At 58.9% G+C, this 25632-nt stretch overlaps 1 protein-coding gene across 2 annotated transcripts; it reads right to left on the bottom strand.

Moving 5' to 3' along the window:
- Positions 1–886: 886 nt before the first annotated feature.
- On the bottom strand, positions 887–25632 carry LOC144732274 (cadherin-2-like). Of its 2 annotated transcripts, XM_078613712.1 has the most exons (15): positions 25471–25632; positions 22664–22730; positions 21889–22016; positions 20100–20246; positions 18406–18561; positions 16006–16150; positions 13166–13338; positions 11117–11251; positions 10415–10600; positions 9805–10055; positions 9096–9238; positions 8433–8663; positions 7594–7824; positions 6763–7109; positions 887–6243 (listed from the first exon to the last, which is right to left on the bottom strand). In XM_078613712.1, exons 1-15 carry the CDS (start codon positions 25513–25515, stop codon positions 6010–6012), a joined length of 2619 nt encoding a protein of 872 aa, XP_078469838.1. In that variant the 5' UTR covers positions 25516–25632; the 3' UTR covers positions 887–6009. The 2 variants fall into 2 exon arrangements, with proteins under 2 accessions (XP_078469838.1, XP_078469837.1); XM_078613711.1 differs by lacking the exons at positions 21889–22016; positions 22664–22730; positions 25471–25632 and having other exon boundaries at positions 20100–21388.

Raw genomic sequence — 25632 nt, 5'->3', positions numbered from 1 at the left:
TTATTGGATGCAGGGTTGTTGGCAGAAGATGCCAGTGCAGCACAGTCCAATGTATTGTATTATTTCATTGGCCCTAAGTCTATACTCCTTATTTTACTGACCAGCATGAAGTTTGGTCAAATACTGCACATGACCTGCACGGCGTGTGGAGGCCCTCATCCAGCAGTGGATTGGTTTAAAGAGTTGTACATGTTATGCCCAGCGCTCTGATTCATATACAAACATTTTACTACCTCCATATTACGACTTCCTGCTGACACCCGTGATACAGTACCCATCTCGAAACCGTTGCTGTTGACTGCATTTATCGCAAATGTTAAGACTCTCAGTGTCCAGCATCAAAGCCCAAGACTGTCAAAATCTGCAATTCCTCGTTAAAACCCCCGCATTATCTGCATGCTCTCAAGTCTCTGAGTTGTAATTTACCCATTGTGATCCATGAGTGTTTTTTCGCTCTCCACGGTGCTGAAAAGATCCCTCGCCTATGTCGCCCGTGTTTGTACAAATCAACGGGCATGCACCCGATCTCATCAGAATCTCAGGGGCTAAGCAGGATGGAGCCCGAGGTAGGTAGTGCTTGGATATGCGACCACCGTGTCAAACAAACAGGAGGTGGGCGCTGTTGTGTGCAGCATCAGCAGAGAGCAGTGAAGTAAAATCAATGTCAGTTGCCGTACTTAGGTGCTGCCATATCTGTGCTCCACGCCGTTATAAACCCGCTTGGACCAGCGTGGAGAAGCATATGGCTAAAGTAACCCCCCCCCCCCCCCCCAATGACCTTCACGGCATCAGGTGAACCCTCGTTCAGCGTGGGATAACGGGCCGGTACACTTACGGTTCATTGTCGAACCCGCGTCCCAGTGAGTGGTTTGGCAAGGGGCGGTGCAAAAGTGAGACACAGATTTATTTGAGTAAAAAACAGAAGCCGTCGTCACTCCGCAGCGAGAAAAGCACAGGAGGCCGGATCACAGATGAGGAGTCGTCGGCACGAGGCAATCGACGGCACTTGTTGCCTCGTGTCCCAGCCCCTGTGAACGCGCAAAATCTCGCAGCTGAACGGAGTACAAAGAAAAAATAAACACATCGGGAGGTAGTACAGCATGTCCTCGAAATACCGGGGATGATTCGGTGATGGGGTACATGAAGACCACATGCATCCTATTCACAGCTTGCGATGCGAATTCACTTTTGTTACTAGTACAGTACTGCCCGCGTATTTGCGCGAGATACAAAGTCGGGGTGGAGAGTGGGGTGTGGGGAGGCGAAACGTCGGTACGCACGAACTCGGATCAACGCGGTGGGATGCATGTGACGTCATCGCGCAGATGTGCGTATGACGTCAACACGGATCACATGTCCGCCCGCGCGCCAGCCTGCCAAACTGTGGTGTATATATGAATACACTGCTGAATGAGGGCCACCCCATACCGTGCAGGCTATGGAAGTTATTGTGGCATTATGCTCAATACGACGCCACTGAAACCATGGGAAATCATAAGCCAGTTCTGTCACGCAAAATCCAATGCTATGCAGTAGATAGTGTTTCAGTAGAGACCCACACTGAGAGTGCCTGCCTTGTGTCGTTCCTGAGCAGCGGAGAAACGCGGCTGGCGACGCGGTTATCATCGTGGCTTTGCACGATGGCTTGACTGAGCTTCGGGAGTGCGATTTTCAATATCCCTCCAATGTGGTGTTCAAGTATTAGGGGTGTTAAAAAAAATCCCTGCTATGTGCGGGACAAGGTATATCCGCCCACGCTACTCCCAGGTTCGGTGGCCAAGCGGTGGAGCCAGCTGCTCACTAATCTTAAGGTTGTGAGGTCAAATCACGGTTGGGGGGAATGGACTCGTTCAATCAACCATCCCTCCGAGGTCACTAAAATTAGTATTGCTTTGTAGGGACACGAACAGTGGTTGTCCTATGGACAAACTCAAACCCGCCATAGGAACGAGGAATTTCTACCACTGGCTCAGGGCTGTAAAATAGCAGGTGGGCGCCCCAATGATCATGTGAGCTGAACATCACTTTGGCTTTCTGTTATTTCGAGGACACGCCGTGGCTTTGTGTTGAACATTTTAACTCGGCGCTGCTAAAACACGGGGCACGCGACGACTGAACGTGCGTGTCCCCCCCCCCCCCCCCCCGAGTGGGGACGCGACAAGACGGCGAGAACGGCGCGTCCACGTGGGACGCTCGACAGCACGACACGACGACACGACGAGAACCTCTCGCGCCGGCTCCACCACCACCACGCCTCGGCCCCGCCAGCTGGGCAACCAAATCGCCCGAGCAGGGTCGCTCGAAACTCGAAAGTGGCCCAATTATTTGGCGACACGCCGTTACTGCTGCGTTGGCAGCGGTGCACAAACACAATTAACAACAGCGACAAACTCAACCCGTTTCTCAATAACACTGTGGCCTTAAACGGAACATAATATAATAGACGACGTTTCGGGCAATGGACCTTCTGTCGTAAATTTGTATTTGAAAGCACCAGCTGTTATTGACCAATGCATTGAGTTGCTTGAAAGCAGAGTCTCCCCGTCTCTACTGCGCGCACGCAAGCGGCTGTGGCAGTTGCTCGCGATTGGTTGCAGAGACGAGCCACAGTTGCATGCAGCCAAGGTTGCGCAACTGAGGGCGCGGTCGTGGTGGACTCTGGTGGACGACTCCGCTTCCCCACGGACGCAGCAACGGCGGCGGCAGCGGCGCCGCGTGGCGCCCCGCGAGTACAAAACGCACGGCAGCGGGGGCTGCGTTCCCCTTATCCACGCACACGGGCGCACGGTTTACAAAAAGCCGGGCTTTAAAAAGTGGACGAGACGCACACACACAGACAGAACCGAGAGGAGGCCGCGGAGGTAGGCGCAGGCACGCGCGCGCGCACGGCAGCATCCTTGAAGCATGCATCACACTGGGGGGGGGGCCCGACCCCGTGCATCGCTCCCCCACCACCACCACCACCCGCCGCCGACCCCGTGACATCAACACTCGAGAGTTGGGAGGGGGGGCGAGAATACGCTGCAAGCGTCTTTCCTCCAAAGCTAGCGGGGGACAGGGCACGGAGAGACAGAGCGAGAGAGAGAGGGGGGCGAGGGAGACGGGTACTTGCTCCGGGGTTTGAGAAGTGTAACAGTAAAGCCGATCTGGCACGTGGCATTGCTTGGCATGGGAGACCCAAACCCCCTCTCGCCACCTCTTCCTCTCGCCGGGATCCGACTGTGGCGGCGTGGTCAGGGGCAGTCCCCGTTGCCACCAGGGTCCGTCTGCCGCCACGTGCATAAAACACCTTACGCGAGATCCCCCCCCCCCCCCCTCCTAATTAACACGAATTTAAAGAAGCGGCTTGGGGAATATTATAGTTAAGTGGTTTTATATAGCCGACCTCTGGGCCCCTAACCTCCCGACAGCGTGCTGTGCTGGCTCATGGCCAAGCGGGTTCAATTAATCTAATTGGCCTAATTGGCCGCAAATCTCAGCAACGGTTCTAAGGTCACAGGTTTATTGAACTAGGTTTGCGCAAAGGCGCAGCTACGTGCCGCGTGGCCCTATCACCGATACACGCGCCAGAACACGTCGGATCTCAGACGCTAATCGGGGTTGGGCCTGCTTAGTTCCTGGACGGGTGAGCACCAGGGCTTGCCACGCGTTGTAGGCGTGGGGCTGCGAGGAGTGGCCAGGAGATGGCAGTGCCAGGTGCCCCCCCCCCCCCATCGTATGCGAGTTGGGGCTTTTTTTGTTTACTCCCGTTTTCTCTGATACGAAGCCAAACTTTAATAATGGATTTGGCCAATCATGCAAATGCTGCAGGGCTCTCCTGAAAAAAACAAGTTTTGAGACTCAGCGAGAATCTCCGGGGTAAGTAAATGGCATGATGCTGTCACTGGCAGTGCAATGGTTGCCACGCCAGTGGGCCTGCGGTGCTGTACGCATCATTCGGTGTCTCGTACCTGGGCGATTTGCAAAGTTCATTGTCAACGTGGGTGAGAGGGGGATCGCGCCTGGCTTTCGCGGTTGTGCTACCGTACGGCTCTCCGCCGCGTTTCCGGCTCGTGCCGCGCGATGCTTGGCACGGTTGTCCGACGTTTCGCTCAACGTGTGCAGTTCCTGAAGAACCTCCCGGCACGTGGAGAGAAACGTCAATGGTGCCGAGCATTGCGCGGTACCACCTGAACAACAACAACCACCCCACGTGGGCGAGCGAGAGGGTGGCCGTGCCACCGCCACCGCCACCGCCACGTGTTTGCACCGCGACTGGCGGCGAGCGAGCGTGGGGAGCCCCCCCCGGAGCCCTGGCAGGCGGTCTCACGAACACCCCTCGCGGTCCTTTCCCTCGCACAGTACGCCTACACGGCGAGCCCTTTGGTCAATCCACTGCTGGATGAGAGCCTCCCCCTACGCCATGCGGGTGGTGATGGGGGGGCGGGGTCTTAGATCATACAGCAGTCGAAGGTGGGGCGCATAGACGGTTGGAACGTAGTACAGTACAACAATTATGTTTTTTTTTGCACTTGCCTTCCGTTGACCAAGCCAGCGCCCCTCTCCTTTGAGTGAGACCTCGCAAGGCAAAGGGGAATCCTGCCCGACGAGGGAAGGGGTCATCGGATTTTTTTGGTGAAATTGTACCGACATCCCCACAGCCGCCAATGGGGGGGGGGGGGCAAACGGCAAGGCCATGCGATGCGTTTTGGCCGTTTCGTTGAGATGCGCACACTTCTTTTTTCAAACGTATATTTACAGCATTGGACGCCGCGGCGTTCATCGAAGCGACAATCGTGTTACGACAATTCATCCTTCATCGCGAGGAGGAGGAGGAATGCCGCCACGTACAGAGAAAGGACGCGAACACAAAGATGGAGCGGTAAAGAAATCACGTTGGTATTATTATCATCATCAGACTTAAGACAAATATCACATTCTCCAGATTATAAGATGCTCTTGAAAGTAAGAAGCACCTCTAACTTGTGCCTTGTGTCAATAAAGTTATGCATATCTGGTCACGCTCACGCAACTGCCAGATGTATAAGACACCCCCCCCCCACCCACCCCCAAGGTTTGCTGTATAATCGAGGGTAGGGATCAAGTGCGTCTTGCAATCGGGAGAACATGGGGATGTTTGCACGATGCAACTGCCGCGCCAACATGTGAACGAACCTGGCCAAAGGTGTTTCGTGCAGCCAGCCCCTGGGGCAAACACGGCAGGCGACATCTCACCGGGCCACCGCCACCAGCACAATGGTTAAAAACGCCAAGCACGACCACCACCGCCACCACCTCTCGGTGACGGGCGAGAAACGAGAGCTCCCGTGTGGAGACTCGGCGAGGACCGCGGCGTGCAGGTAGAGGACTGAGACCTCCATCTCCACGCGGTCGCTCCGCCATCACGCGGCGTGCGCAACGCTGCCCCAGCTCGCGGCTGGACTCACGGCCCACGGGACTCCCCACCCCCCCCCGCCGGCTGAGGGGGGGGGGGGGGGCTCGTTCACGAGTGGTTTCCATCGCGGGCGGCAGCCCCGTGCTACTCGGCGGCTTCTTCCCGTGACCGCGGGGGCTCCCCGCGTCGGAGACCCCGGGATCTTCACGAGGCCACGGCCGACGGCGCCCAGCCGCGCGGGCGTCGAGCGCCAAGCCTCAACGCCCGCGGGGCTTCTTCCCGAGAGCGTGGCACGCTCTGGTGGAGCGGGTGGCCTCTTCTCGCCCCGCCGCGGGGGGTGGGGGGGGGTACTCCGGTGTTGTGGCCCCCAGGACTTAAACGTATCCACGACTGACCCGCCGCATCCAGGATACCTCCCCTTTTGCGGTGGCTGTGGCTGGCCAGGGCCACGCGCCACCGACCCCACTCTAGGTAGCGACGCGGAAAATCATCGGTGAGAAATGAAGCCCGTTCGGAAAAAGGGCTGAGTAGGTAGGGATGGGTGGGGGGCAGAGGAGGAGGACACGATGGGATGGAGGGGACGAGACTTGGCACTGGAGACTTGGCACAGGGCGAGGGGTCGTCCCCGCCCGCCGCTACTCGTGAGAGCCGTACATGTCGGCGAGGCGGCGGAAGCGGGGCCCCCACTCGCGCAGGTAGGCGTAGTCGTGGTCGGGGTCCCCCCCGGAGGGGCCCTCGGTGCCCCCGCAGCAGCACGAGGACTCGAGGGAGCTGAGGGAGCCCGCCGTCGAGCCGCTGCCCTCGTAGTCGAACATGAGCAGCGAGTCGTACGGGGGCGCCGTCGGGTCCTGGTCGGCCGCGCGGAGGCTCTGCGTGGGACGCGCGCGGGAGCACGGGACGCGCCGGTGAACGCTCCCGGGTGCAGACGTACGAGCGAAAGTATGGACACACGCACACACGCAGGTACAGACGCGCAGACACAGGCGCACGGCTGTGTGTGTACACGCAGACACGTGGAAGCACATGCAACAACAACAATTCCAACGCACAAACACTTACACGCGGTGCACGTGCAAAAGCACTCTGCCTTTTCCAGACCACCATCTCAAAAGAACTGCAATGCACAGCTCTGTTATTGAATATATTCGTTTCCAGCCCGCATTCATTCTTCTGTTGGGATGGGTTTTCCCGTCATTTACATGGACACAGGTGTACGCCTACACACACAGATGCGTGGACATGCAAGCACGAACACGCGTGCACAAACACACGGACGTGCACACGCATGCACACACCCCGCCACGGTGTGCCGCTCTCACGACCCACGCACTCCGCTCCCCCCACCACCGCGCCAGGTACTGATTAAGTCTCCCGTTCCCGCTCCTCACCTCCCCGATGAAGTCCATCATGTCGGAGGGGTGCTGCGGGGGCCCCGCTGCCCGGCTCGGGTAGCGAGGGCCCGGGCTGGCCGTGGGCCTCTCGTCCAGGCGCCGGAGGGCCGTGCCGGCATCGCCGCCGCCGCCGCCGCGGCCGGCGCACTCCGGCCGGCGCAGGGGAGAGTCTCCCGGGCGCTGCAGCTGGCTCAGGTCGTAGTCCTGGTCCTCCTCGCCGCCGCCCTCCTCGTCGTAGCGCAGGATGTTGTCGCGCACGTCCTCCTCCGACTCGAACAGCAGCTCCTTGGCTGCGTGGTCCTTGTCGCGGCGGCGCGAGTACGCGGCGAGCAGCAGCACCAAGACTGCAGGTGCGCAGGGGACACGGGGCATGAAGCCATGGAGACACGTGGGGTACACGGGGACACAGGGGACACGGGGCATGAAGCCACTGGGACACGTGGGGGACACAGGGGACACAGGGGACACGGGGCATGAAGCCACGGGGACACGTGGGGGACACGTGGGGGACACGGAGACACAGGAGCCATGGAAGCACAGAGAGCAGGGGACATGTGAGTGCGAGGACATAATGACTCGTGGACAGAGGGTGTAGGGGCATGTGGACATCGAGGCACATGGAGACGTTTGAATGCGAGGACAGAAGATAGAGGCGTCAACACAGGGAGATGGGGAGAAAGACGAGACATGTACACGGGGCAGAGACACGCGGTCGCAGGGGCACGGGGACACGCGGGGGGAAGGGGACACAGCGCTCCTGCACAAGCGAGCGCGGTGGTGGGGGGGGGGGGGTGGTAGTGGACGGGACGCCCGGCTCTGGAGTCTCACCCAGCAGCAGCAACACGCAGGTGAGGATGGCGATGATGGCGCCGGTGCCGAGGGCGGCCACGAGCGGCTGCACGAGCGCGCACTCGCCGTCGTCGGTGCAGACGCAGACCTTGACGAGCAGCACGGAGACGTTGCTCATGGCCGGGTTCCCCGAGTCGGTGACGCGCACGGGCACCGCGTAGCGGCCCACGGGCAGCTGCGGCACGCGCAGCTGCAGCTCCACGCTGCGGCCTGCTTGGGGCGGGACGCGCGCACAGAGAGAGGTCGCCCGGGGAGTGGGGGGGGCGGTGGACCAGCGATGGCGACGCGTTCGCCGCTCGCTGTTGCAGAGGTTCGCGGTTCGAATGATGCGGCAGGCCACCCTGGATTAATCCGGCAGGCGCGTTTGCCGCAATAACGCGTCGCCCTGGCTTCACAGTGCACCTCAACGATCCCGTGACGTCGTTCTCAACGAGTAAGCCATTGCATGCCTGGAGCCAGCCCCCAGATTCCCCTCGTCCCCCTGGGCTTCCTGGATGCTCCATCCCCTTGTCTTCCCGGATCCCCCTCCCCCCTTTACCACCCATCAATCCCCTTTGCCCCCTCGACCTGTTTGATCCCCCTTCTGTCCCCTCGGTGACCAAGACCCCCTCCATCTCCTGAACCGGCCCTGTAGCATGACCTTATTTAAAGGGGGCATAAAGAAATGTTAAACACGCCTCTCCGGAATCCATGGATTCCTCTTTGACCCCTAAACTCCACGTTCCCTTTCAACATCTCAAACCCAGGCTGCCCTTTGACCCCTTCGACCCGTTTGGGGGGACGACAACGACCCTCTCGAGGGTCGGGCGCCGTCGCACCGTCGATGCGCCGGATGGTCCAGTTGCGGCGCACGTCAGGGGGCGAGGGCGCGAGCTCGTAGGAGAAGGGCTGCCCGTTGGGGTCGCCGTCCGCGTCCGTCGCCGTCAGGTTGAGGGAGCGGCGCGCGCGGGGACGCAGGCACAGCTCGGCCTCGCGCAACAGCAGCGCCGGCGCGTTGTCGTTCATGTCCACGAGCTCCAACAGCAGCGAGCCCGTGCCCGTGCCGCCAGCTGTGTACATGCACAGACACACACAGACACACACAGACAAAGATCCCCACCCCGTGTAGCATCTGACAGAGACTGTTGGGCAAGTTCTGTCAGTGAGGAGCAGCTATGAAGGCCGGCACGGCACACGGGAGGGGGTGGGTGGCCAGCACCGCACACCGCGCCAGGTACTGACTAAGGCTGAGTCGACTTAAGGTAGGCCCAGGACCGGTTCAGTTAATCCATCACTGGTGTTTGCCAACAGCGGGAATCGAACTCGGGTCACTGGGTTCGTAGCACAGCGCCCTAACCACTGTGCAACCACTCCCCACCTAATTATATACGCAGCACGGACAGAGGAAGCCAGGTACAGGAGGCCAGGTGGCCGTGTGTTGGACACGCGGCGGGGTGTAAAGGAGGCCGTGGGCCGCACACGGGCCGTGCCGTGGGCCTCACCGCCGTCCGTGGCGATGAAGGAGGCCACGTAGGAGCCGGAGGAGACGAAGGGAGACTCGCGGTCCAGCGGGGCCGTGGTCACCACACGGCCTCCGAGCGCGTCGACGGACAGCCAGCCCGCAGGGTCACTCAGCTTCGAGAACCTGGGACAGCATCATCGGCATCGTCGTCGTCATCGTCACCAGCGTATCCGTGTGTGAGTGTTTGGGCGTGTGAGTCTATAAGACAAGGTCTCCCTCATAGCCTCAACAGACTGTTGGGGCAAATGCTGTCAGCGAGCATCCCAGTGTGGAGCGGTGGTGCAGCGGTTAGTGCACTGCGCTACGGACTCGGCGGCCCGAGCTCGATTCGCTCTCGCGGCCAACACCAGTGGCGAATTTTTTTCACCGTTCCTGGGCCTCGCCTAGGTCGGCTCGGCCTTAATTGATTACCTGGTGCGGCATGTAAACATCGCCACTAGGGGTGGGGGCAAAGGCGACCGGGCGTGGTGCTGGCCGCCCACCCACCATCGTGTGCCGTGCCGGCTACTCGCTAACAGCACTTTCCCCATCAGTCTGTTTAGGCTATACGGGGGATCTTTGTCGTTGTAAGATGTAATCACTCCCATCTGCAGTTTCCTGTCTGAGTGTGCGTGCGTGTGTTATTATTGGGTGTGTGCGTCCGTGTGTGTGCACATGCGCACGTGCGCACGGCCTGCGTGTTCACCCACCGCACGGTCTGCCTCATGTCCGAGTCCGGGTCGCGGGCCGACAGGTTCCCGATGGCCGTGCCGGGCGTCACGTTCTCGGCCACGCGCACCGTGCGCCGCTCGGGCCAGAAGCGCGGCGCCTCGTTGTCGTCGCTCACGGCCACGGAGACGGTGGCCGTGGAGAAGGGCGCGTACGGGGAGCCCTGCAGCTCCTCCTCGTTCTTCGCCTCCACCAGCAGCACGAAGCGGCGGTCCACCTCGTAATCCACGGGCTGGGGAGTGAGGAGGACGGGGGGTGGGGGGGGGGTGAGGAGGAGGGGGGTGAGGAGGACGAGGAAGACGGGGTTGAGGAGGGCTGTGAAACCATTTGCTTCCTCACAGCCATAGGCCTAACGCTAATCCCGTACACTAACAGCTAGACACTAAACCATAACCCTAGCCCTGGACACTAACCCAAGGTTTGCCGAGAGCTGAACACGACCATTGGTGGCATTTAGAATAAAACAATCTCAGCTGTCCAGCCGGCACACCATCACTCGGTCCTCCTCACCCGCCGTCACCCTTCGCTCAACCCAGTTCCTCGCCCCACCACCCGCCCCGTCGCCGTGGCCTCTCGCTCCGGGGCGCTCACCTTGACCACGGTGAGGATGGCGTTGTTGGTGAGCGGGTCGGTGTGCACCGCAAAGTGCCCGCCGGGGTCCCCGCGAAGGACGGCGTAGCGGGCGCGCCACGCGGCCGTGCCGGGCCCGTCCAGGTCCAGCACGCTCATGTTGGCCACCGTGACGTCACGCACGTTCTCCCGCACGTAGCCGTAGAACTGCGGGCGGGGGTCGGGGGTCACAAGAGCCACGCCGGGCCGATCGATCCGACACGTCGATGCCGTCGCGCACTCGTGGGCGTCGCATTATTCAAGAAAACGCGGTGACCGTGATGGTGGTGCCTCGATGGATGTCAAAGGCGTTCTAGGGTGGAGGTGCACTACCACGGAGCTGCTCTGTCGTGGAGCCTCCCCACCGTAGAGATTCCCCACTGCGGAGCCGCCCTACCGTGGAGCTACCCCACCGTGGAGCAGCTCAACTGTGCGGCCGCCTTACTGTGGAGCAGCTCTATCGTGGAGCAGCTCTATCGTGGAGCCACCGACCGCGGAGCCACCCTACTTGTGAGACGCTCTCCTGTGGAGCCGCCCCACCGTGGAGCCGCCCCACCGTGGAGCAGCTCCACCGCAGAGCAGCTCAACTGTGGAGCCGCCTTACTGTGGAGCAGCTCTATCGTGGATGCACCCTATCAATGGAGCCACCCTTCATAGAGCCACCCTGCCGTGCAGCTGCCCTACCGTGGAGGTCCGGAACTCGGGTGGGTTGTCGTTGACGTCCATCACGTGGATGACCGCCAGGGCCGTGCTCGTGAGGCCGAACCAGGTGCCCTCCATGTCCGTGGCCTGGATGCGCAGCCTGTACACCGGCTCCTTCTGTCACGGCAAAGTTAGCGAGCGCTTATTGGAGTTAGCGAGATCCTGCCACCGCTAAAAATAGGTCACAAATATCCCTCCCCCCCCCCCGTACCCGATTAGGTTGGCTGCGATGTTCGGATAAACGGTGGTTGAGTGAAGTGGCAGGTCTCGTGTGGCCGTGGGCCGCGTGAAATGAGGTCGTGTGCCGGATACAGCCCACAACACCGAGATTCCCCAACCCCTCGCGCGTGACAACACTGTTGACGCGACAGATCCTAAATATATTCACTGACGTACCGCAAGGATGACAATCGATATTAAATGGTGAATCTTTACACGCCTAGTAATCATCAGCAGCCATGGGCAATCCACTGCTGGATGAAAGCCTCCAAGAGCCACCTTTATCTCTCAAGATCCCACCATATAATAGTTCGACCAACACCTACACCCGAGCTGATTTCATCGCTGCATCTCCTCGGTCAATGTATTCTCTGGCACGTTCCACTATTAATGCGAAAAATTTGAATTACCATCCGTAAATTTTCCGCGAAAAAAATATCCTGACAAGGGATTAGCCAAACATCCCAATGCAATTGGGCCTTGCTACAAAATATCAAGGCCCAGCTACAGCTTTATTAGAATTTTGTTCAGCTTTGCAGCTTTGCTGAACAAAATAAACAAATATTATTACTCCTATTGTGAATAGTATTAACAGTTTCAAGAAAGCAGGGGCGCCATAATTACACATTCCTGGGTTATTATTTTTAGACTAAGTGGGCCTAAGGGAATTTCACTCCCGGCGCAAGCTTAATTTGATTCTCATTATAATCGCCACTTTTTTAACTTGGCGAATTGCTGATGTCACCGCGGCTGGAATGGGGGTTTGGTGCCGGGGGCTTGAGGTCAGGGATCCGGGGCCCGGGGTCCCAGGATCTGGGATCCGGAGGCACAGGGCCTCGTGTTGTGACCACCACGGCTGCCCCCACGCGGGGCCCCAGCTCATTACCGCCGTTTAAGAGGCGGCGTTACGGGGAGCGGAGTCCGAGCGCGGTGCCTCGCACACGGCACGTAGGGGTGGGTTGGGGGGGGGGTCGTTGCGTCTCGCGGCACGGAGACTCACACACGCACGCACCAACATGCGTGTACGTACCGCATCACATCGGTCACACAAAAGCGTGCACGCGCGCGCACGCACAGAGACAAATGACACAGACACACTAAACACGTACATACATGCACGGGTATGAATGCGTACACGTAAGGCAAGATACACACGCGTGCATAATAACACTCAGGCACACCGTGCAGTGCCTCCGGCAGATGGGAGTGATTACATCTTGGAAAGACAAAGATCCCCCGTATAGCCTTAACAGACTGTTGGGGCAAGCCGTTTGGGGCAAACGAGTACCTATGAAGGCCGGCATGGCACACGAGGGGGTGGGTGGCCAGCACCACGCTCGGCCGCCTTTGTCTTCTCAGTGGCGATGTTTACACACTGCACCAAGTACTCATTTGAGGCTGAGTCGACCTAGGGGGAGCCCATAACCGGTTCAGATAATCGTCACTGGTGTTGCCCGTGAGCGGGAATCGAACACGAGTCGCCAGATTCGTAGCACAGTAGCACAGTGCGCTGTCTGCTACACGACTGCTCCCCCACAATGCACACATACGCACGCATACACAGACACACACATCCATAGAGACACACACATACAGACACATACACGGGTCTAAGGCTGAGCGTATGGTGTACGAGAGATGGCAATAGGGTCATGATGGTACGCTGCTGAGGGTACAACACGTAGCTATGATGCTGCTGGTACGATGCTACATGTACCATGCTGTAGGTACCATTCTGCAGGTAGCATGCTGTATGCCTGTCTATGTACGATGGTGCAGGCAGCGACCCTCGACGGCGCACGGAGAGCGCACCTCACGGTCGAGCCCGGAGGCGATGGTGCTGATGAGGCCCGTGGCGTTGTTGATGGTGAACATGTGCGGGAAGGGCCGCTCGGGCTCCTGGGACACCACCTTGTAGCGCACCATCCCGTTGGGCTGCTCCGCGTCGTCGGCGTCGTCCGCCCGCACCCGCATCACCGGCGTCCCTGCCGGGCCGGCACCCGCGGTCAGCGCTTCGCCACCCCCCGGAATGTTTTTTTTCTTTTTAAAATCTATTTATTTTACGAGCACTTTTTCGGCCATAAACGTGGGAAGTTCCACATCCCTCTGGCGGAGCCGAGTCTATCCGTTGGACGTCCAGTGTTGACTTCCGCACGGAGTCGGTGCTCGTTTTATCGACCCCCCCCATGTCCGCCCCGCCCGAAGGATGATGGGCTGAGTTAGCCCCCCACGACCAGGGGTTGAACTCGTCACTTTGTCTGCGAGCCGCTCGTTCGCTCTGCCGTCACACCACCGGAACGAGGATGTTACAATATTTTTTTTTTCCGGCTTTGTCCGGTAACCCCGATTACGGGCTTCACCGCACAGATCGAGCCGTCTGGGAGCAGCGCGCCGGACGAATTCGCCTCTTTAACGGCGCGGCAGTTTTAGACAACGGTGCTCATGCCACTGACTGTCAACCCGGCAGCAGTCATGGGGTTCACCACGGCTAGACGATCGGCGGGTCGCCGCGTGGGGTGGGGTAAGGTGTGGGTACGCTCATCGGATTCCTCCAGTACGAATACATATTCTGATTCTGAAATCTAGCCAACGTGGAAGAGGAGGCCAAAGGCCACTCTAGAGTTCCCTCTCGTGGAGGGCCCTTCCGCCAGCAGTGACGCGAGCGAGCAATTGCAGGCCTGCGCCTTCTTCCTTCTACGGGACGCGAAGGCAAAGTGCATCTCGCGCGGTGACTTGTGCCGCCGTGCGGTTTGTACGTGTTCACGCGTGGCCAATTCGGTGCGTTCCTTCCTGGCATTCCACTGGAGACGATTGTCGGCTCGCGAACTTTCGGAGCGGTGTGGGCGGTTTTTCCGAGGTGAGTTGAGAACGCGCGCATTTCGTGATCATAACGAGAACCAATTCCAATATTTTCGTCGTCGAGCGCCCTTTATTGATGGCCCTCTGATGGCATCAATCCCCGACGCCCACCGCATCACGCACTGATTTCAGGCTGAGCGGACCTAGAAGAGTCCGGAGTGAAACAGACCTGCCCCCCCACCCCCATTACCCACGAGAAGCTGCTGTGTCTCAGTGTAAGCCACAAGGTCGGAGAGGCACACACCGAGAGCCGTGGTCCCGAGGGGGAGAGATAAAAGTGGGGAGATGCGGAAGAGATGAGAGAGGAGAGACGGGGTGGAGCGGGGGGTTGGTGGAGATGAGGGTCGAGGATAAATGGGAGAGGAGAGAGATGTGAAGGGAGACGTGATAGGGTTAGGGGGAGATGAGGGAGAGAGGGGAAGGGGTTAAATGACAGAATATAGAAGGGAGGTTGGGGGAAATGAGGGAGAGAAAAAGAGAATGATTAAAATAGAGAAGGGAGATGGGCGAATTGAGGGGAGCGGGGAGGGAGGGATGAGGGGAGGGGGATGATGGGAGAGGGGGATGAGGGGAGAGAGACGAAGAGAGGAGAGGGGGGTCAGAGGGGGCAGGGAGAGGGGGCGGGGGGAGGGGGCGGGGGGAGGGGGCGGTGTGATGGTTCAGTGCGCAGAGCGGCGACGTCGTCACCGGCAGCGGAGTGGACTCCTCGCCGGGGGAGGGGCCGCGCGGCGCGGGGGAACGGGGAGCGGGGAGGGGGTGGGGAGGGGGAGGGGGTGGGGAGGGAGCGGGGAGGGAGCGGGGAGGGGGAGGGGGTGGGGAGGGAGCGAGGAGGGAGCGGGGAGGGGAGGGAGCGGGGAGGGGAGGGAGAGGGGAGGGAGCGGGGAGGGAGCGGGGAGGGAGCGGGGAGGGGAGGGAGCGGGCGGTGGTATGGGGGGGGGGGTAGCGTTGAGAGGAGCTGCGGTGGAGAGGGCTGAGAGTGCGGGACGGGGTCCCAGCAGCGTCCGGGCTTCGATCCCGCCCCGCCTGCGGCCACACGAAGCCTACCGCGGCACACGACACTTACACGTCGCCGCGGCGAACATCTTAGCAGCAAATGATCGGGTACTAGATGGGGGAAGGGGGGGTCGAGTGTTTCCAATTTGTGCTTCGTCCTGTCTGTCACGCTCGGTCGCCTTCTGTCAGTGCGCCGCCGCTTCTCAGCGGCGGCCCCGACGGGACTGCGGTGCCCGCGAAGGGCACAGGGGGGGAGAGGAGCGAGGCGTCGAGAGTGGAGCGCTCCAGGAGTGGAGCGGTGGAGGAGAATGGAGACGTGAAAGGGGGATTAGAGTGAGTCGTGGGGGATCACGGGAGTGGAGATTTGTCGAGGGGGACAGGATGCGAGCCGAGCGCGCCCCATCGACTGGGTGAATCTCCGCTCCCCCGGGGGGCCACGGTGGCCGGTCGGGCCTTGAGATGGGACGGAGGTTCGGGGGTGGTGAGAACTCCCCTGCGATGATGAACGAGCGGCGGGGCCACTCATCCATCACTCGGCGCTATCGACGCGCGCTCCGCCCGCGCGTCGATCGAACGCGACGGAGAAGCCCCCCCGCGTGACGCCCCCCCCCCGCACCTCCCAAGGACGGCGCGATCAGCGGAGCGTAAGGAGTAACCCCCCTCCCCCTGCTCCCCCACCGTACCCCCCTCTTCATCCCCGCGTCTATTTAAGCTGAATGATGCCGGGAGCGCGGCTCCCCCCTCGCCCGTTAACCCGCTCCGTCTACTCGGCCCGCCCGCCCGCCGGAGCGACCTCTCACCGGGCGGGGAGCCCTCGGGCACGGAGCCGTTGTAGACGGCCTGCGAGAAGTCGGGCTTGTTGTCGTTCTGGTCGATCACCTGGATGAGCAGCTCCACCGCGTTCTCCACCTGGTTGCCGTTCAGGTCCACGGCGTGGCCTCGCAGCTGTGGAGACATCAACACCGTGAGGTGCTGACGTTGACCCTCAGGGCGACACGCCGACCCTCATAATGAGACCCTGACCCTCACAGCGGGACCCTGACCCTCACAGCGGGACCCTGACCCTCACAGTGAGACCCTGACCCTCACAGTGAGACCCTGACCCTCACAGCGGGACCCTGACCCTCACAGCGGGACCCTGACCCTCACAGTGAGACCCTGACCCTCACAACGAGACACTGACCCTCACAGCGAGTTTCTAACCTCAAGCCCCTACGGACAATGGTACCGATATCTGCTCCGGCTCACACGGAACGCGCCGCCCTTCCTCCTCCTCCCCCTGCCCCTTGCAGGCCGCAGGCACCTGCCGCCTGATAGGTGGCGATGAGCTCACTCACCTGGTAGCTGGCGATGAGCTCACTCACCTGGTAGCTGGCGATGAGCTCACACACCTGGTAAGTGGCAGTGAGCACACTCACCTGGTAGGTGGCGATGAGCTCACTCACCTGGTAGCTGGCGATGAGCTCATACACCTGGTAGCTGGTAATGAGCTCATACACCTGGTAGCTGGCAATGAGCTCACTCACCTGGTAGGTGGCGATGAGCTCACTCACCTGGTAGCTGGCAATGAGCTCACTCACCTGGTAGCTGGTAATGAGCTCACTCACCTGGTAGCTGGTAATGAGCTCATACACCTGGTAGCTGGCAATGAGCTCATACACCTGGTAGCTGGTAATGAGCTCATACACCTGGTAGCTGGTAATGAGCTCACTCACCTGGTAGCTGGTAATGAGCTCATACACCTGGTAGCTGGCAATGAACTCACACACCTGGTAGCTGGTAATGAGCTCACTCACCTGGTAGCTGGTAATGAACTCACACACCTGGTAGCTGGTAATGAACTCACACACCTGGTAGCTGGTAATGAGCTCATACACCTGGTAGCTGGCAATGAGCTCACTCACCTGGTAGCTGGTAATGAGCTCATACACCTGGTAGCTGGTAATGAGCTCATACACCAGGTAGCTGGTAATGAGCTCATACACCTGGTAGCTGGTAATGAGCTCATACACCTGGTAGCTGGTAATGAGCTCATACACCTGGTAGCTGGTAATGAGCTCATACACCTGGTAGCTGGTAATGAACTCACACAACTGGTAGCTGGTAATGAGCTCATACACCTGGTAGCTGGCAATGAGCTCATACACCTGGTAGCTGGTAATGAGCTCATACACCTGGTAGCTGGTAATGAGCTCACTCACCTGGTAGCTGGTAATGAGCTCACTCACCTGGTAGCTGGTAATGAGCTCACACACCTGGTAGCTGGCAATGAGCTCACTCACCTGGTAGCTGGTAATGAGCTCATACACCTGGTAGCTGGTAATGAGCTCATACACCAGGTAGCTGGTAATGAGCTCATACACCTGGTAGCTGGTAATGAGCTCATACACCTGGTAGCTGGTAATGAGCTCATACACCTGGTAGCTGGTAATGAGCTCATACACCTGGTAGCTGGTAATGAACTCACACAACTGGTAGCTGGTAATGAGCTCATACACCTGGTAGCTGGCAATGAGCTCATACACCTGGTAGCTGGTAATGAGCTCATACACCTGGTAGCTGGTAATGAGCTCACTCACCTGGTAGCTGGTAATGAGCTCACTCACCTGGTAGCTGGTAATGAGCTCACACACCTGGTAGCTGGCAATGAGCTCACTCACCTGGTAGCTGGTAATGAACTCATACACCTGGTAGCTGGTAATGAGCTCACTCACCTGGTAGCTGGTAATGAGCTCATACACCTGGTAGCTGGTAATGAGCTCATACACCTGGTAGCTGGCAATGAGCTCATACACCTGGTAGCTGGCAATGAGCTCACTCACCTGGTAGGTGGCGATGAGCTCACTCACCTGGTAGCTGGTAATGAACTCACACACCTGGTAGCTGGCAATGAACTCACACACCTGGTAGCTGGCAATGCGCTCACTCACCTGGTAGCTGGTAATGAACTCACACACCTGGTAGCTGGCAATGTGCTCACACACCTGGTAGCTGGTAATGAGCTCACACACCTGGTAGCTGGCGATGAGCTCACTCACCTGGTAGCTGGCGATGAGCTCACACACCTGGTAGCTGGCGATGAGCTCACTCACCTGGTAGCTGGCGATGAGCTCACACACCTGGTAGCTGGCGATGAGCTCACTCACCTGGTAGCTGGCGATGAGCTCACACACCTGGTAGCTGGCGATGAGCTCACTCACCTGGTAGCTGGCGATGTGCTCGCGGTCCAGCGAGCGCGTCACGTAGAGGCGGCCCGTGATGGCGTTGATGGTGAAGACGCCGATGGGAGGGAGGTCGGAGCCGGGGCCCGTCACGCTGTAGCGCAGCTCGCTGCTGCCGTCCTTGTCGGACTTCACCTGCACGGCACCACGCACCCCCCCACACCGTGAGACGCGCCCCAGCTCCCGATTAAGGAGGGGGGGGGGGCAGACGCGGGGACGTTTGCCAGTGGACCCCCACGGAGAGAAAGAGCGCGCGTTTCATTTCCTCACTATGACAAGTGGGCCGGTAATTGCACTGCCCGTTGTGCCACTGCTGCTGCTGCCGCCGCTGCTGCTGCTGCTGCCGCCGCTGCTGCTGCTGCTGCTAAGTAACACCCAGCGAGGTCGGCGTGTTCGAGTCGCGCTGCGCGTTGCTCGGCACGATGCCCGACGTTTCGCTCCACGCGCCAGGATACTTTTGCAGAATTTCAGTTCCTGTGGGAAAGCTCCAATCGCGTGGAGCGAACCCGAATTCTGAATCTCAGCTCCTGCGTTTGAGTCCCAGCCACGGATAGCATCACGAGTGAGGAGTAATTCTCCGAATCGGGTCCTGTGCATCCCCTAGGTTGACTCGGCCTCAAGTGTGTATCCGGTGCCGTTGTGTGTAAATATCAGCACTGGGGCGACAGAGGGGGCTGGCCATGGTGCTTGCCACACCACCACCTTGTGCGCCGTGCCCCCTTCTTAAGAGGTGCTCGCTAACGACACTTGCCTTCACAGGCGGTGAAGGCTACACGGGGGATCTTTGACCTCTGTAATGTGTGTGTGGCGGTGGAGGGGACCGGTGGCGTAGTGGTTAGCGCTACGCTACGCTACGAACACGGCGACGGGAGCTCGATTTGCGCTCACGGTTAACACCGGTGACGATTATCTGAATCGGTCCTGGGCCTCCCCTAGGTCGACTCAGCCTCAAATTAGTACCTGGTGCGGTGTGTAAACATCGCCACTAGGGAGACAAAGGCGGCCTGGCGTAGTGCTGCCCCCCCCCTCCTTCATGTGCTGTACCGGCCTTCATAGGTGCTCGCTAACAGCACTTTCCCCAACAGTCTGCGCAGGCTATTCGGGGGACCTTTGTCTTGTGTGACGGTGGTGGCAGCGGCGGAGAATGGACAGCAGGGAGTCTGATGAGTGATTGGTTCACGCGTGCGGTGGGAAGGGGCGCGGACACAGACGGTGATGCGAGGCCTCGGTGTGGGCCCATGGGTGTCTGACGAGGTGAGTATGTGACGAGGTGAGGGTGTTTGTGACGAGCTAAGTGGGTGTGTGACGTGGTGAATGCGTGCGTGACGAGGTGAGTCCGTGACGAGGTGAGTGGGTGTGTCACGGGGTGAGAGTGTAACGAGGTCAGTGCGTGACGAGGTGAGTGAGTGCGTGACGAGGTGAGTGTGGGCGTGACGAGGTGAGTGGGTGTGTCACGGGGTGAGAGTGTAACGAGGTCAGTGCGTGACGAGGTGAGTGTGGGCGTGACGAGGTGAGTGGGTGTGTCACGGGGTGTGGGTGTGACGACGTGAGTGTGACGAGGTGAGTGTGTGTGTCACGGGGTGTGACGAGGTGAGTGCGTGACGAGGTGAGTGTGGGTGTGACAAGACGTGACGAGGTGCGTGTGGGCGTGTGACGAGGTGACGGCCCCTGACCGTGACGAGATGCTTGGGGAAGGGTCCCCTGTCGTTCTCGGGCACGCTGATGGGAGGGATCACCCAGTCGCGCTTCTGACGCCGGGAGGCGTCCCCACCTCGGCTGAGCTCCCTCCACGAGAACACGCGCTCGCGGGCACCCACAGGCTGGCCGCCGTCAGCAGCATCGACGGCACAACAACAACCATCATCATCAGCAGCAACAGCAGCAGCATCAGTAGCAGCATCAGTAGCAGCAGCATCGTCATCATCAGCAGCAGTAGTAGCAGCAGCATCATCAGCAGCATCAACAGCACAACAACAACCATCATCAGTAGCAGCAACATCATCATCAGCAGCAGTAGTAGCAGCAGCAGCATCAGCAGCAGCAGCATCAACAGCACAACAACCATCATCAGTAGCAGCAACATCATCAGCAGCAGTAGTAGCATCAGTAGCAGCATCAACAGCACCACAACAGCCGTCATTATCAGTAGTAGAAGCAGCAGCATCAGGACGACCACCACCATCATCATCATCATCCGGACAGTGATGAGCAGCTATAGCGTCATTGTCACGACAATCATCATCATCAGCCAGCAGCATAACCAGAATCATCACCACGACAATCAGCATCATTTATCATTATGATGACAATAATAATCATCTCTAGCCAGCAGCATAACCACAATCATCATCATCACGACAATCAGCATCATTTATCATTATGATGACAATAATAATCATCATCAGCATCATGACATCTTCAGCAGAAGAAGTAACATCATGCCGATTATCTGACGCATCAGTATCATCATCGGTACAATATTCATCGTCACGTTGACTATTTGCAACCTCGCCACTCTCATCACAATGTTCTTCATCATCATCCTGGCGATCTGTATCGTGACCGTCGGCATCACGCCCATCGAGGTGCCAACATCATCTGTGCCTTTGGAATAAGATACAGCGTTGCCCCCTTTCCATGCGTGGGTTTTTCTCCGCGTGCTCCCGGTTTCCCGCCACGTATATGCACGACTCCAGTAACGGGCTGAAAGCCTCTGAATGTTGAGAGAAGCGATGAGGAATCGTTGGTGGCAGGAGGCCGCTCACCGCCTGGCAGCAACCTCCCAGCCCGTGTCTGTGGTTCCTCCTCGGCGATTGTGAGCTGCGATTTGCATGGACGACGACGACGACGCTACACAAACACTACTCGCGAAATTGCGTGCTTATATTGCGCGCTTAGATTGCGCGTTTAGATTGGGTGTGTTAGATTGCGTATTTGGATAGTTTATTTAGATTGCGCACTTAGATTGCGCACTTAGATTGGGTGTGTTGGATTGCGCGTTTAGATTGGGTGTGTTGGATTGCGCGTTTAGATTGGGTGTGTTAGATTGCGTGTTTGGATAGTTTATTTAGATTGCGCACTTGGATTGTTTCAATTGTGTGTGTTAGATTGCGCGTTTAGATTGGGTGTGTTGGATTGCGCGTTTAGATTGTGCACTTAGATTGGGTGTGTTAGATTGTGTGTGTTAGATTAGGTGTGTTAGATTGGGTGTGTTGGATTGCGCACTTAGATTGTGTGTGTTGGATTGTGTGTGTTAGATTGTGTGTGTTAGATTGTGTGTGTTAGATTGTGTGTGTTAGATTGGGTGTGTTAGATTGCGCACTTAGATTGGGTGTGTTAGATTGCGCACTTAGATTGGGTGTGTTGGATTGCGCGTTTAGATTGTGTGTGTTGGATTGTGTGTGTTGGATTGCGCACTTAGATTGGGTGTGTTGGATTGCGCGTTTAGATTCGTCCACGTGCCTTAGAGTCGCGGCGACCTGGTGGGGGCCCGTGGGGACGCGGCTCCGTGGGGGGGCAGCGCTGCGACCCACGTGGCGTCCGCTCCACGTGCGCACCGCTCACGTTCCCCGAGCACGTGACCACCTCCACTGCAGGGGGGAGGGGGGGGAGTGTCAACGTGACGGAGGGAGGGGGGTCAAGAGGTCACGCGGGTGACCCGCTTACCTACCGCTTGAGTAAAAATGGGATGAAGAAAAATATGACCGCAATTCTTTTGTGCCGGGAATCCGCGCGAGATAAAAACCCCGCTTAGAAATCGACAGCCTCCCACTTACGTCGGCAAGGTTCACGTAGTAGCGATACACGAGTGAGAAAGAAAGAAAGCAAGCGACCGAACAATACAGGGAAAGCGTGACCGGAATTTATCGGGGAGCGCAGCGTCATAGCTCAGTCGAGCTGCTTCACGCCGGGTTCCGTAAAACGGGAACTGGGATCTTCATCGCGGACGCGGCATTCCGACGACTCGCTGTGTTCCTCGCGCAGGGACCGCGTGCGCCTCTCCAGAGATGGAATCCTCTGGCTCACGCGCCGTCCCCGAACTGGAGGAGGGCATTTGCTCGTGACTCGGAAGAGTTGGCAGCTGCGAGTCTCAAGTTACGGGGGGACATCATGGGGAGACGGAGCCGAATCAACGACTCGCACGTGAGTGGCGCGTTCTGGACGCAGGTGACAAACGCCGGGACTTGCTCGGCAGACAGGGGGTGCGAGTGAGAGCCCAGAGGGGCTGGGTTCGTACCCGGGTGCAGACGCTGTCCTCGACTCGGAGCTTCGAGGACGCGGCGCGCACAGACTCCGAGCAAGGCCTGCAGATTCACACAAAGACAAAGATCCCCCGTTTCGCCTGTAACACACTGTTGGGGCAAGTGCTGTTAGCGAGCGCCTATGAAGGCCGGAAAGATACACGAGGGGGTGGGTGGCCAGCACCACGCCCGACCGCCTTTGTCTCCCCAGTGTCGATGTTTACACATCGCACCAGGTACTCGTTTGAGGCTGAGTCGACCTAGGGGAGGCCCAAAACCGGTTGAGATAATCGTCGCCGGCGTTGCCCGTGAGCGGAAATCAAACTCGGGTCGCCGGGTTCATAGCGCAGCGCAGCGCTAACCGCTGCCCCACCGCTCCCCACCACGCAGACAATCCACAGCCACACACGCACACAATGACAAAGACCCCCGTGTAGCCGCATGGAGCCTATTGGGGCCAAGTGCTGTTAGCGAGCACCTATTGAGTGGGGGGGGCACGTTGATGGCCCCACTGTGAGGGCCGGCTGGGGCGAGCCTCCAGGTGGTGCGCGCTGGTGCAGGCGAAGTCTCGAGACGTCGGACAAGAGGCGCATTCAGACGCACGCGAATCCGACCCATCGACACAAAGACACGCGGGCAGGGACGCGCAGGGACACAAAGACAACCGCGTAGATTCGCACAAACGCGGACGCGCTCACGCACCGCGGCATTAGAAATGCACGAAGACAAAGATCCCCCGTATAGCCTTGACAGAGTGTTGGGGTACATGCTGTTAGCGAGCACCTATGCAGGCCAGCACGGTGCACGCTCTGGTGGGTGACCAGAACCACCCCTGACCGCCTTTGTAGATACTAATTTGAGGCTGAGTCGACCTAGTGGAGGCCCAGCATCGGTACAGATATTCGTTACCGGTGTTGGCCGTGAGCGGGTTCGTAGCGCAGTGCGCTAACCGCTACACTACCGCTCCCCACAGACACACACGCACAGGGACACTGACATACACACCACAGACACGGCCGGTACACAAACGCAAAACATACACACGGACACACGCCGCACATACACACCCACACACACGAGCAGACACACACCGACACACTCCGTTTGCCAGAGCGGCCATCCCAGCCCCGTCAATATATAACAACCTGCACCAGCACCCTGCAAGTAAGCACCCTGCACATCGCACCCAGTATTTTATATATTGCACCCTGCACATCGCACCCAGTATTTTATATATTGCACCCTGCACATCGTACCCAGTATTTTATATATTGCACCCTGCACATCGCACCCAGTATTTTATATATTGCACCCTGCACATCGCACCCAGTATTTTATATATTGCACCCTGCACATCGTACCCAGCTCCCTGCACATCGCAACCTCGTTTCCGACAACCAGCACCATGAATCCTGCACCCGCATGCCAGGGTCTCGTGTCCCCTCGCGTCCCTGCACCGCTCGAAGTCGGCACCCACACTCCCTGTACCCGCTGCATCTCGCATCTCCCCGCGCCCCCCTGTTTCCCCGTGTCCCTCTGGACACCACACCCTGACATATCAGCGCCCTGCTACGGCTATTCACGTATCACATGTGCCTGCATCCTACCTAACTATGCCCTGCATCACTCTGCGCTGCATCCCTTCACTCTGCCTCTCTGCGCTCACGCTGCGCCCTGCTTCGTCTCTTCGCGTGCCCCCCACCCGCGCATTCTAAACTACGCATCACTGCGCCCTGCATCCCTGCGCCCAGCACGGTGCACCCCTCCATCCCTTGTCTCTGCACCCAGCGCAATGCATCGCCTCTACCCTGCACAGCTCACCCTGCACCGTGCACACTCTGAACGCCGCACCCTGCACACCGCGCGCGCTGCGCCCTGCACACCGGACCCCGCTCAGCGCACTAGGGATGGAGGGGGAGGTGTGCGCGCAGCGTGACCACGACGATGATGATGGCGGTGACCCACAGATGATGATCACGATGAGGACCGCCACAACGATGCTGCTGATGATGATGACCATGGCAACAGCGGAAGCGTTAGAGATGATGGTGGTGGTGTTGATAATGGTGAGGATGATGATGGTGGTATCGATGATGATGATGAAGAGAGCGAGAGCGCTGGTGACGATGGTGATGAGTGTGATGATGGTGATGGCGGTGAAGATGGTGGTGATGATGATGGCGGTGGTGGTGATGGTGATGATGGTGGTGGTGGGGATGATGATGGTGGCGGTGATGATGGAAACAGCGAGAGCGCTGGTGATGATGGTCGTGGTGATGATCGTGGTGGTCGTGATGATGGCGGTGGTGTTGGTGGTGATGATGGTGGTGGTGATGGTGGTGGTCGTGATGATGGTGGTGGTGTTGGTGGTGATGATGGTGGTGATGGTGGTGGTGATGGTGGTGGTCGTGATGATGGTGGTGGTGGTGATGATGATGGTGGTGGTGATGATGGTGGTGATGATGATGGTGGTGATGGTGGTGGTCGTGATGATGATGGTGGTGGTGTTGGTGGTGATGATGGTGGTGATGGTGGTGGTGATGGTGGTGGTCGTGATGATGGTGGTGGTGTTGGTGGTGATGATGGTGGTGGTGGTGGTGATGATGGTGGTGGTGATGATGGTGGTGATGATGATGGTGGTGATGTTGGTGGTGATGATGGTGGTGGTGATGATGATGGTGATGATGATGGTGGTGGTGATGGTGGCGGTGTCGATCACCGAGCCAGGCGGCGCTCGCCGCAGCAGCACAAAGGAGGGGATCGCGGGGAGCGAATCGGCACCAGACGAAGTCTCCCTCCTCACCTCAGCCAGCACCGCCAGGGCCCACAGCACCCACGGGGCACGCATGGTGCTGCCAGGGCCCCTCGGCGGAGCCCGCGGGGGGCAGGGAGACGCGGGGCCCCCGTGATGAAGAGCGAGAGCTCCCCGCTCCTCTCTCCTCCTCCTCCTGCTGCTGCTGCTGGA

This window comes from Lampetra planeri, chromosome 42 (assembly GCF_965212315.1).
Source record: "Lampetra planeri chromosome 42, kcLamPlan1.2.h2, whole genome shotgun sequence".
NCBI classification, from domain to species: Eukaryota; Metazoa; Chordata; class Hyperoartia; order Petromyzontiformes; family Petromyzontidae; genus Lampetra; species Lampetra planeri.
This window is presented reverse-complemented; position numbering and strand designations above follow the sequence as displayed.